The sequence below is a fragment of the Nipponia nippon genome, unplaced genomic scaffold, assembly GCF_047370975.1.
Source record: "Nipponia nippon isolate SJK-2023a ecotype South Korea unplaced genomic scaffold, ASM4737097v1 scaffold_19, whole genome shotgun sequence".
Taxonomy (NCBI): domain Eukaryota; kingdom Metazoa; phylum Chordata; class Aves; order Pelecaniformes; family Threskiornithidae; genus Nipponia; species Nipponia nippon.
Window position 1 is genome coordinate 6,744,750 of NW_028262335.1, and position 13,234 is coordinate 6,757,983.

Below are 13,234 nucleotides of genomic sequence, written 5' to 3' on the forward strand. Positions count from 1 at the left end.
CTTTTATCCCTACCTAAGGCAGAACACAGATCTTTCCACCAGCTGCTTTTAGTATTTCTGACCAGAACAAGGGTTTCAGGTACACCCCACCATGTTAAACCCATCTAGCCTGAAGGAGACAGCGATGGCTGGAGTTTCTTCCTGCAAGGTACAAGTCCAGTTCTCTGCTCAGGGAAGAGAAACCCACTAAGAGAAAGTTACACACAGAGAAATTAACTAAAGGAGTTTAGTAAACAGACTATTTGTTTAAACAAGACTTTATTGAAGACATTTCAGAAGTTTATATACAAAACAACATTCCCACCCCCGTATCAGGATGTTAGTCACCCCCTGGGAACAAAGCAAGTGCCTGGTGTGTGCTGTCAACCTGGGGACACTCAGAGGTTGCTGAGGAATTTACAGAAGTACCAAATTCACATAGTTTAGAGCTGGGCAATTTCAGCCTTGGCTCAATTAGGACTGAAGGAAACCGAAGGCCCTTTCCCAGAGACACGTCTCCAGCAGACTGAACATACTGGAATCTGACAGCCTACACTGGCCTTGCTCTGAGGTCAGGTCATTTACTTCTGCAGAGAGCGAGAGGCCCACTTTGGTTTTGGAAGTGAAGAGGAACCGGCCCCTGGATTTAACTTGCAGTTTTTAATCTATTTTAGATGGTTCCAGGAGATACCCACGTCACTAAGAGCACAGTAGTAGCTGCAGGAAGCATTAGAACAGAGCAGTAGCAATACCAAGTAAAAGAGTCAGCCACCTCACTTTCCAGGTATGCCTAGAGAGAGGCTGGATATCAGGCTGGCTATTTCAACTAGCGTATAAGAAAACCCTAGAGACACAGACATTAGTGGCACAAGTTAAATAGAGACTGACGTGCTGTTTCTGTAGCATACTGTGCACTTCTACCATGGTAGAGTTTCCCCTTGCCAGTCCAGGAAGGAACCATTTTCTTTTTCACCAAGACGGTCCAGGACGGAGAGAATACCTGGGATAGCCTCTTGCACCTGCATGGGAGCCTAGAGCAAATCAAGCTTAGATTATTACTGGGAATATCCTACAGAACAGAATCAAATGCATTTAAGGAGTTACTAGAATCAAGTGCAATGTATTTTCACGTTTCATAGCGTGCCTCTGCAGCACATGGAAGTGTATACTGCACAGCGGGTTCTTGCTCAAGGGCTGGGACAACAAGGGAGTCAGATGTCACATTTTCAGAGAGATGTCACTTACCATGGTTCCGCCCATGTCGGTCTGAAGCCAGCCTGGATGCAGAGAAATACAGAGAATTCCATCCGATTTCAAGTCTGCAGCAAGACACCTGGTGATCATGTTCAGTGCCGTCTACAGGAGTGGAAACCATCTATTAGTGAGCTGGTTTTACAAACCTTGAGCAAGACCTTAAGCCAAGCTAATTGCCACCTCCCTTCCACCACGCTGTCTCCTGACAAATGAAGGGGCAGTAACAGTATCACAGTAGTTGAAACTCCTAAGGAGCTATGGGGAAAATAATATTGACATAAGGACTCTGTTTTTCTGCAATAATCACTACACAAACATTCGTTTTTTACTTCTGAACAGGGAAAACAAGCATATTAACAGCTTATGAGTAGGTGGTGTAGGAGAAACTGTATGTCTGATCTTGACTATTCGTACAAACTCAGTCTCTGGATGTGACAAAACTAAAAACTCCACCTCTCACTAACTAGCATTACCACGTACAGGTCAGCACACCTTTTGTTGAGTTTCACACCTGCTATCTTGCTTGGACTGGAGAGGAACACAGCTAATAGGACACACACCTGACGGCATAAGTTCTTCCCTGAATGCCAAGTCCCTCTGAAATGGATCTATATCAGAGTAGCGGTGGAGCATTTGTGAGCCTGTTCTTAAGAAGTTGGCATGCTTGCTCCAGATGCATGGTTTTCACAGGTCTCATTTCCACCCACACAAAGAACAAGAACAGTTCCTGTTTCAGGCTGTCCAAGGAAGTGCTGCACACCTCAGATCATCGTCTTAAGCTCAGAGTGGTCTTTAATTCACAGGCCTGCCCTCACCCAGTGAGCACAGCCCAGGGAAGCTCACAAACCTTTGCTATCCTGTAGGGGTAGACCTTGAGGAACATCTCATTTGCCTGGACGAGTTGCATGGAGGCAGCAAGAGAGGACATATTGATAATAGCAGCTCTGTGGCAGCCCATTCCTGTGCTCAGCTGGGCTGCCTTCCTCAGAAGGGGGAGAAAAGCCTGTGAAAACAAGAGTTTGTTTTAATTTGGTCTGCTTGCCCTTGGCCCATTCAAGGCAAGCTGGACTCTCAGGTTCTGCTCTATGAAGAGCTGCAGTACAACTCCATGCCACCAGCACAGAATGGCAATGGCTCCCCAGACAAGCTGGCCATAGGAAACCTTTCTATAACAGCCAGCTGTGAGGTGCAAGGACCTTCAGTCTCTTCTGCCCACCTCCTAGCCCAACCTGTCCACTGAAGTGACCTCATACCAGATGGACTTAAAGAAAGATCCTTGATAGAAAGGATCTCTTGCTGCTCTCTAGGCATGAAGTTTGCTATCAGACCTGTATCTGTACAGTTCCAAGGTGACAAATGCTTGGGTTGCATGTCCAGCTCACTAGTGGAAAAGCCTCTTATAGTACCATAGATTAAGCACATTCCTCCCAGTTCTCACCTTGGTGACCATCAGCTGGGCGACTGTATTGGTTTCATAAATGGTGAGCATTGTCTCTGCTGTGACTTCTTCCAAGGAAGCAAGCACATTGATGCCAGCATTGTTAATGAGGCAGTTCAGACCTTTGTCTCCCACAATTTCTTCCACTTCCTTGACTACTTTCTTGATGCTGTTTTCACAGACCACATCTGCACAGAGGAGCCAAGAAGAGCCACAGTGAACTGCGTTGGTTCAAATGCCATCTGTCCCTATACAACACATGCTAAATCAAAGCTAAGGCATTAGTCTGAATGGGAACATTTAGGCAGCACACAGGTGACAATGCACAGAAGTCTTTACATAGATTATGTTTCCCCAGTGTTATCATAAGATGAGGGTAATCGCTTTCAGCTGCTGGAGGTCAGGTACAGCTACTGATCACTCAGGAGACCAGTTTCTTAAGATGCTCTCACCTGACTTGGCTGAACATACTTCTGTATAAGCCCTTTACTCACCCAGTTGGAGGAGCTTGATATTGCTGTATTGCTTGCTAAGCTGCTGGAGTTCCTAGGAAGGAAAAATTATTGTTATCTTTTATATATATATATCTCTATATATCTCCATGGCTATTAGATAAAACAGTTCAAGATCTGCACTTCCAGAATTGTAACGGCCATTTGTTTTCAGAATTGGACTGAAGGCAGCGATACTGCTTTGTTTTCCAACTTGCTGAGCAGCTTTCCTGAGAGCAAGATCAACTGCTTCAAAAAACTGGACCCTTCACCTGCTTAGTCAAGATACCAGCACACTAGATTACAGAGCTAGAGCTCAGCCTGTACAGCTCGAGGGTGTGTTTGCAGTGTAACCAAAGGTCTTTGATCAAGCGGCTACCGTTGCCAGCTCCACAGCAGACCCGGCGCTCAGACTGCCCTCCAAACCAGTAATTCCCCACTTCCGTAAGAAAAGTGTAATTCTGAAGCTCAGCTAGTGCTAGACATCAGTTCAAGGCAAGAGGAATGCTTAAGACAAGACATTTGGAATTACTGTTTGCAGGAAAAGTTCCCTAGCAATTTTCCCATGGAAATTCTGTTTCCCAGCACTCTCATCAGCTTCAAATCTTGTAACTGAAGGTAAAGCACACATGAAATCGGTTACATACACAGCAACTGTCCACGAGAACAATTCTCTCTCTGCTAGCTAGCTATAATTCAGTCATCTGCCTACTACCTCTCAGTAGAAGAGTGACTTGGAGAAAATTAGTACTATACTGGTGTTGCTGCTAGACAAAGCATGTCCAAATTGGATTTATGGGCCAAGCTGGAATACTTAGGTTTCTGTGCCATGTAGCCAAGTGGGAAGCGTGGCCAAATGTAACAGATGGGTTACATACTCCCAGCCACGTTTAGGAGACTGAGCAACCCTGGACAAACATTCCAGCTCAAGCAAATCCATTTCTTTAGGAGCCCGTTGGGAATAGGGGTCAGGAGGGCTGATTTTGAAAGAGGAGTACTTTGCCACTTGGAGACACTTAGGGACACCATGTCCTCTGTCAAGCTATAATGCATTACATCTTTTAACTCAGCTCATACTCTGCAGGATTCCTCCAGGCTTGTTTAGAAAATTTGTTCTCCCACTGAGGACAATCTACAACTGCAGTTAAGGCTCTTAAGGGGAGGGGGAAGGAAGGGGAACAAGTCAGAAGCACAAAACCAGAAGACATTCCTTCCCTTGGAAAGGGCTTAATGGGACAGTTTTCAACAGATAAAAGGCTCAGAACACACTATCTTGTTTATTGATAGCCAGGCATGAAATAGTTCTGCCATGTCAAGGCCTGCAATAATTATGTGGCTTTGGACTGCTCACTGGACTTTAGTTTGACAGTATCGCTTGCTTGATAATAAACTCCAGAAGTGCTCTGGCTTCTCAAGGTTTGTTCATTTATTTATAGTCAGATTGCTTTACTCTCCGACAGGAACACGCTACTAACTTTTGCTAAAAGGCCAGAGATGTTCTGTGTAGCGACAGCAACTGCGAGGCTTCTGAAGTCAGCACTATGTTCAATTAAGAACTCCAAACCCCGTAGCACTAAGCATTCTCCAGAGCATAAACAGCATGAAATTACAATTGCTGCATGCAAATCAGGTTTAAAATTCAATGGTTTTTCCATTTAGTTAATTACTTAGTTAACAAGTGACTCCCACTTCAGTGGTTTAAGTTTCTCAGAAGCAGCTTCCAGGCATAAAGCTAACTTAGACAGCTTTGGTCTTCAAGAATGCTACCCCACCTGATATAAACAAGCTGAAAAATCCAGTTAGGAAACCTAAAAATTGCAGAAAAGCCCATTCTTTTCCCTGCTGTGACTAGAAGGAACATGAGGAGAGGAGGACCGAGACAAGTTCATGGCAGCACGATCAGATATAGCCATTTCAAGCCACCAGCCACCTGTGTTGCTTCTCCTCTTCCCCCAGCCCAAGCAGTTTTGATCAAAGAGATCAAAACCCTTCTGTGTCCAGAGAACTCTGAAAATACTACTGCAATGCATGCATATACTAGTTATTGACTGCCCACTGAAGCTTTCCTGAAACTCACTGTGGTCATCTGTTAAATGCCTTGTTCTCTCCCCAAAACAAACCCCAGCAAAACCAAACCAAAAAAAACCAACAAAACCAATAAAAAAACAAACCTACACCACCAAAGTAGCCTGCAAGGGGCTTTTTTGGCAGCAGACTTGTGCTCACTTTTTGTATGCCAACATGCTAGCGCAGAGCCACTGCACCCAGGGCAAATAGGTTAAACTCCTGGGAAGACAAGGTCTCGGAGCACAGCCTAACAGAGCCAGCGCAGCCCATAATGGCAACGCGTACGTGAGAATCAGCGAGCTCAGTGGTGCTGCTGTTTGAAGCGCAGCTTGTATTTTAATGTCAATTTACGCAGTTTCGCTTAAAGACAGTAGGTACAGCCAACATATCCCAGGCTAAGTCATTTTTAGTTGAAGTACTGTACAATTTAAAAACAAACAAGACAAACAAACAAAACCAACAAAAACCCACAACACAGCTCCCTAACACTGTGTTTAGCATAGTAGCTCTAGAAGTGCTCTGCACCTGAATAGTTACCCCTGATTCCAAGAAAACTTTAAACTCTGATTAGCATCTGTTGTTTCCTGCTCGCTGATTTTAATTACGATTAACAAAGAGGCAGCCTACTCCAATTTAAACAAGATCCTCTGGCACTCAAGGCTCCAGATACAGACTCATCAGTACACGGGATATTTATTGCTAGATTTCAACCAGGAATGTTATGTTGTCTTTGTCATTTAGCAAGATTTACTTTGCCTTCTTTATGAAAGCATTATTCACTTCAGTTACAACTCTTGGAAAGGATCTGGCCACACTAGGCCAGTTGGAAGCAATCAAGCCGGACTCACATAGCCCATAGGCAGCTTTGTCAGGCAAAGGGTCCTTGGGTGTCCTTTCACATCATCCTGCTTGCACTCAGGACAAAGCCAAAGATGTATCATACTTGTCCGCGTCTCTCTGAGACGGGCTATTCCGTATCACGGTGTACAGCCAACTTACTGTTTGATTGTGTAATAGCTTACACCAAGCTGCTGCAGACTGCCCCAAACCCACAGTCCTCTCTGACTCAAGAAGAGCCAGACCTTAATGCTGTAGGAAGTGCAAAACACTTCCAGGAAAAAAAAAAAAACGACACTGCAATAACCCAAAATTAGAAAGACTTTGAGAATGCCCCCTTTCCCTGACATAACACATCAATCTTGCTAGAGTACTGCTCCAGAGATTGCTCAGCTGCTCTTCCAAATAGCAGACCACATGGCTAAAATATGTAGCAAAGAAAAAACAAAACCAAAACCTGACAGAGACAGTGTGCAGAAGCACTTCAGCGAGAGCTCTGCGTCTGACAAGGGAACAGACACCGCGCTGTTAGTAACGCTATCTCCTACTTCAGAGGAAGGGAAACAGCACATAAGCCCGGGAAGCTTTCCAGCACCCAGCAGAAGACTCTTGAGCAGCGAGGAACCGAATGCTTTCTCATTCACCTGGGAGCACCGTTGGGCTGGCGGGGGGAGCAGGAGGAACAGGAGATGCTCCCGTCCTGAGGCCCCACGTTCAGCTCTCAGCCCAGCCTAGCAGAGCCACGCTGAGCACGGGAAGCACTGTGGACAGATTTACACCACGGCCATTCGGATCCCATCAGCTACCTGGCTTCCCCAGAAAGCCATCTCTTCCTTCCATACCTCGGCAAGTCAGAGAGGGGACTACACCATTGTTAGGTGTAGTCTTAGACTTCAGGTCAGATTTTTTTTTTTCCTTTTTATTGGGAAGGATAGGGGAAGAAAGAGCAAGAAAGAAAAGGAGGAGGAGGGGAGAATTACAGATGGGTCCATGAGCCCATACAGACTGCCCAATAATAACTGTACTGTGGTTTTGTCCATCTGGAGAGCAAAGACGGGACGTCAGGATTATTTTGCAAGAGATTTGTAGCTGCTTCCACTCTCAGTGCTGGAGCAGCCCAAGTAAAGGCAGATCAGAATCAAAGTGTGGCTGAAGGAGTCTAGTATGGTACTTTTCAAGGAGGGGCAGCGGTTATCTAGATGTGCCTGCAGGCCTGCTGCATGTTATCTGTGATCTAAAGCCCATTTGTTAGGCAAATGTTCTGTGGAGGCCACCTAGGAGCTATTCAGCACAAGAACTCAAGTTACTACAACTTCTGCCAGCACAGGCTCACATGCAAAAGCTTGCAGCTGCTCAGCGTTATCCCAGGGTTAGCAAGTTACAGGAGACGTGCTGCTTTCTGTAGTAAGACATGCTGCTTTCTGTAGTAAGCAGAGGAAAGCAAAGTCAGACTCTTCTCCAGCATCTCTTTCTCAAGTCAGGTCCTTAGGGGCTCTTGACTGCATACTTTGGAGTCCTCCAAACAGTGGACAGACATCTGTGTAACAGCACACACTCTGCCAAGAGACTCTGGATAACAAGAGACTCTCTGGATAACGCTCAGCTACCTGAGTAGCTAGTACACTGGTCTGCTGACTATTGTCCCCAAGATGGGCGCTGGATTTGCCAGCAGCTAAGCATATTTAATCACTTTCCCTCTAAAAACGTGAAGGTGATTTTTAAAAGGCTTTTCATTTAAGCTTTTCTCATCCTTTTCCCCCCTCCCTGCATTCTGCAACAGGAACGTGCTACTCTACCGAACCAGATGAAAGAGGAATTTAAAAGAACTGCCCAAAGTTGCTGTTCTCCAAGTCCATCCTCTAATCCAGAAAGACGAAGTGGGGGGCAGCGCACTCATATTAAGCAGGATTTTTTGTATGGTCACCTACCACAGAGCAAAGTAGGAGGAAACAAAATTAGACTGCTTGAATCACTGTCACGAGACAAAGCAAGCGCTGACAGCTCAGGTGTGCAGAGAAAGAACAAGTCACTCAGCTTTACAGCCCAGGCTGCGTGATCAACAACCAGGTCTCAGGTGGGCAAAGCCCACTGCATGTGCACTACAGGTCTGCAGTGCCAGCCTCTGGAGCGCAGGAACCCCAACTCTGGGTTTTCAAGATTCGACTGAAAAGTCAGTGAAGGCAAAGTTTTCTCTCTAAGAAAGAAAAAAAAAAGAAAAGAAAAATCACTGAACCTTTGCCTTTCCTTACCTTACCACGCTCAAGCAACATTGCCAAATTGGATCCAAGCTTTGAGATAGTCGGCTGTATAATGTGCTAAGACTCCCATCGCTAGCAGCTCAAGCACGTCTGTGCTTGCCCTCTGCCAGCTAGAAGGACTAGTGGCATGGTGGAAACACACCTCAGAAGGTCAGAAAGTTTTGTGCCAACTTTATGCATTGCAGATGGGACAGATAACATTGGTGAGACTACTGCAATACCTTCATAAAGATTTCCCTTCCTTGTGGAGTTTCCAAACCCATCTGTTCAAAATATGCTTTCAGCTGGCTGCAGAGGTTTCTATTGATGTACTGCCAAAGCACAGCACATGGCCTAGAGGTCCTTACAAAGAACAAAAACCCACCCTGATCCACCAAGGACAAACCTTGCCCCCCCCCAAAAAAAAAAGAAAAAAGCCTCGGCTGCACCCCGTGTAGCCAGCAGAATCACCACTCGGGGCTACTGGAACGTGGCTCTTGGCCAGCTTCCTGCCTCCAGGAGACACGACTGCCAGCAGCTTTCCAGGTTTCTACCGCTGCAAGCAAGGAGTGACCCAGGCTCTTCCCAGGCACACTGCACTATTTGAAGGCTGCTTTATCTCCTCGTGCAGGCTCACCAGCCTTTTTGCTCGAGCTTTGTAAATACTGGCAATGCAAAAACCCTCACAAGTTGTGTTAAGATACGTCCGTGTAACGTTTCCTAGGAAGCTCTTCCTATTGAAGGCACCATTTCGCCCCTCCGTGTAACTGATCCAAGACCATTATAATGAGAAATCACTGCTGAACACGAGGGCCAATTGGTGCAAAAGAGAACCTCCCTCAGCACCGGCTAAAGCAGCTTTAGAACAAACAACCGAGCAGGGAGATTTCTATCTAACACCAGGTCATATGTCTCTGCCGGTTTCCTGTACCACGCTGCTGTGCAGTCGCTAACAGGAAACACAGCCGGGACAGCCGCCAGACCCCGTAACAGGAGTTAAAAGCAAAGAGAATGGCAGCAAACACTGGTTCAGGAGCTCATGTAGTGCCGAAGGGGGGCTGCGGGGGAAGCTGCAGGAACCAGCGGCTCCGAAAGGCAGTCTGCGCATCAGATTTCAGTCTCGCTGGGCTGTTTCTCCGCAATTTGATTCAGAAATAGCCTAAATGTGCCTTTGTGCTGGAGAGATTTTGTTGACAAGAAGAAACAAAATTAAGACCTTTTCCTTCCGCTTCATAAGTACCTGTAGAGCAGCGCAGCGCTGCTGGAGAACGGCGTGGCCAGCCTGCCGGCATTACCTGGCCAGCCCCGTGCCGCCAGCCTCAAGCACCATCTTTTAAAGTTTGTGTGTAGCTAAGTCACTACATTTTGTTTATTGCTAGCATGGTGCGATCACAGTTTGCACTGAAAAGAATAAAATCTACAATAAGGGAACAGACATACAAGCTCTTTTTACCTCTGGGCGTGCCACGGAATTTGCCTTTCGCTAAGGCAGCTTTGTGCCGTGCTTGAAATAGGGGAGATGCCGAAGCAGGGCTTTTGGTATCAATTCTCCCACCGAGTGCCTGTGGCAATACACAGGGCTTTGAGACAGCCCCGGAGCCCAGAGCCTTGCAGCTCTGGAGCACTGGGGTTTTCCCAGGAAGGGAAGAGGGCGATACCCGTGGGCATCGCAGGGCTGCCCTAGCAGCATACTACCTGACTTAGGAGAGTCAAGAGCAGGCTGGAGATGCAACAGAGGACAGGAGTGGCCACAGAGTGAGCAGACTGGTCACCCTCATCATCAGTTCGCCTCCCAAAGGTTTGGGGAGTGCCTTTAATTTGTCTGACAGTCATTTATTTAATTTGTCTGACAGTCTAGGGATGGGGAAGGAGTCCAAACGCATTACTGCTGTGCTGTAGCAGCAGGAACGCTGGCTCAAAGGGGAAGGGGCTGCAAGCGAATTCACCAGCAACATGACAAAAGCAGAAGGCTCTGGTCCCTACGCAGCCGAGAAGGGCACTAAGAGGAGCATTTAAGTCATCATTCATTTGGGCCTTCTCAGTTGTTGCAAGTCCAGCAGAGAAAGGGAAGAGACAGATGGGGCACAGCTCCTTCTGCGGACACAGACACACCGTGTAGAAGAGACAAGGAAAGCTCAAATGGGTTCCACTGGGAAGGCTTCTGGGGGATGGACTACCCCTGCAGGGCTCCAGCTCCGTGCAAAACTGGAGAAGGCCAGGACAGGCTTACGTCCAGCCGCAAACCCAGCGAGAGCCTCGGGGACTCGAGGCAGCGGCTGGCAGGAGCGCCCGGGATGCTGCAGCCGTCCGGCCTGCCTGCGCGCCTCCGGCCGCCTCGCCTCCTCTCGGGACATGCACAGAGGTACCCAAAGAGCAGCACCCCGCGCTCATTTCCCCTCCAGCCTCGGAGACTTCCACGGCACCGGCTTTATCCGACCCGGCCACCCACCCCGGGCGGGAGCTCAGCCCACGGCTCCCATCCCACCCTGGGCTCTTGCTGCCGGGACCCCGGCGCTGGGCTGCAGAGATGCTCAGCCTGTTCCCCGCTTCCACGACTGCCTTCCCCTTCCCCCGCTCCGCCAGCCCCCCCCGGCTGGCTCTACCTGCCGGGACCGGTGCTCGGGGCTGCAGCCCCCGCCAGGTTCCTCTCCAGCGGTGCCTGCGGCGGGCTCCTGGCTGGGGAGAGCTCCGGCAGCCCAGCCCTGCCCAGCCCAGCCCAGCCCTACCCGGCCCGGCCCCGGGGGCCCCGGCAGCCGGAGGGCGGCGGAGGCGCGGCGCTCCCGCGGGCTGGCAGCATCCCCTCCCGGGGAGCCCCGGCGCCCCCCGCCCCGGTTACCTGCGCCTTCTCGGGGTACCGGCAGGTCGCAAAGACGAAGTCCGGGGAGGGGTTGGCGGCTGCCAGCCCCCGCACCAGCCCCAGCCCGATGCCCCGGCTGCAGCCGGTGATGAGCACGGAGCGGCAGCGCGGCTGGGCCATGCTGGCGCGGCTGGGCTCGGCTCGGCGCGGCTCTTAACCTGCGCGGCGTGGAGCCGGCACCGCCGCCCCGGTCCCGCCCCCGCCGCCCCGCCCGGCCCGGCCCGGCCCGGCCCCGCGCCGCCCCCGCTGCCTCCGGCCGCGGCCCCCGCGCCCCCCCCCCGGGCCCCCGCCGCCCCGGGGCTCGGCTCCCGCCCTCCCGGCGGCTCCCGCTGCAGCGGCGCCGGCTCCTGCGGGGGGAGCGGCGGCCGGAGCCTCCCCTGCCGGGAGGGCGCTGGGCCGGGCGGCGGGGCGGGGGCCGGCCCTCGGCCGCGGGGGATCTGCCCGAGCCCTCGGCTGCAGCCCCCCGCCCCGCGGAGGGAAAGAGGGGGCTCAGAGAGTGGTTGGCTTTGAAGAGGGAAAGCTAAATCTGCTCTTCCCTCTCCCACGAAGACCGCAGCCCGGCTCGCTCCCGGGGCAGTTTTACCTAAACGCCCTGTTCCACAAATTTCCGCAGGGAAGAAGCAGAACCCGCTTTGTCGCAGCGGGGACCGACTGCCCTTAGCACGGCCGCAGCGCTGCTGGCCATCGCACGGCTGCTCGGTGAGAAATAATCAGTATTCCTGCGACTGACGCGAATGGACAACGGCGAAATTGCTACCCCCAACATCTGGGAGTGGGCAGAAGCACAGAGAAAAGACAGCAGCTCTCTAGCGGGGCGATGGAGCAGGGGCAGGACTGAAGCCCGTTTCTGGACTCCCCAAGTTCGGCCAGAGGCGCAGACCAAGGTGCCTTTTTGGCCCTTACGGCATCACTTCACCGCTCGTTCCGCGTTGGGGGCGGCCTGTTCCTGGAAACGGCTGCAGGCTTCCTCGCTTTAGCTGGTCCCGACACACGTTACGCACAGTGCCCGCACAGGCTTTCCCCGATAAACGGTCGGTTATTGATCTGCACACACTCACGTGTAGGAATTGGTGTATGTAGGTATAAAGGCTTTCGTTACACCTGTCAGTACTATAGTGCTCTTTATTTTCTTTATTAAAAGGTCAGTAAGCTTTTAAAACATTCACTTCATCCTGATATATGTCAAGAATAGCCCCTCCCCATGTACTTGGGAAACTAAAGCCCAGAGAGATTTCGTAATTTGTTCAAATTCTGTGGAAAAGGCAAAAACATCTGATGAGCCTGCCCCCATTCCCCTTTTGTTGGTTTATTTCTAAACAACTGCAGTAGCTCCCAAGAACGTACGGGCTCCGCGTACCTGAAAACGCCTGTTGCTGCTGGATAGCTCGAGGGAGGTTTGATGGTCACCTCCCGCTCCAGGGCGAGATGAAGATTGCGAGATACTTGCATCATATCTCAGGCCCTTAGACACAGAAAGCGTGGGGTGCAAGCAAGGCTGACCAGCGGCGTGGCTTCTTGATCGGTGTTTTTGGTGTTGTCTTTGGGAAAGCCGTGGCTGTGATGGTGACTCCTGGCAGAGCCGCCCGCCTGCTCTCTCCCTCCAGCAGCTGCGGAGCCCCGGGCTCTCGCTGGGCCGAACGGGTCCGCAGCTTCTTACCACTAAGCAGCAAACCGAGTCCAAGGTTTAGCGCATACAAAGCGTTTGCCCGTTGCAAAAGCTTTAAATACAAAGCGTGTTGTGTTTAATTGTGCCTTACAGTGCCTTTTTATGGCATCATAAACATCCACAGCACTTTGCAAACAAACCGTAAGGGCAATATCCATCATAAATTGCCCCTTTCCCTGATAGGTCTGAAACCACCTAACGGCAGCGGCGCGCCGAGCTGGCTCCGCTTCGCTGCTGGGGGCAGAGTCGAAATGATTTGTCTTGAGGCCACTGAGCCGCGGGTCAGGGGCCAACACCCAGCTATCGCGCGCTGCCTGGGATGACGCACGCCGACGGGGGGAACGGCCACCTTGGTTTTCAGGTGGTTTCTTGCTCATTTGTAGTTACGGACGAGCAGCCAGGCCTCTG

At 50.4% G+C, this 13,234-nt stretch overlaps 1 protein-coding gene across 2 annotated transcripts; it reads right to left on the reverse strand.

Moving 5' to 3' along the window:
- Positions 1-247: 247 nt before the first annotated feature.
- LOC104009054 (uncharacterized) lies at positions 248-11,360 on the reverse strand. 2 transcript variants are annotated; one of them, XM_087755499.1, is made up of 6 exons: positions 11,140-11,360; positions 3,166-3,217; positions 2,672-2,859; positions 2,081-2,236; positions 1,225-1,335; positions 248-1,010 (listed from the first exon to the last, which is right to left on the reverse strand). In XM_087755499.1, the coding sequence occupies exons 1-6, from the start codon at positions 11,278-11,280 to the stop codon at positions 897-899; spliced, it is 762 nt and encodes a 253-aa protein (XP_087611625.1). In that variant the 5' UTR covers positions 11,281-11,360; the 3' UTR covers positions 248-896. The 2 variants fall into 2 exon arrangements, with proteins under 2 accessions (XP_087611625.1, XP_087611626.1); XM_087755500.1 differs by lacking the exon at positions 11,140-11,360 and adding an exon at positions 8,316-8,703.
- Between the last annotated feature and the right edge of the window lie 1,874 nt (positions 11,361-13,234).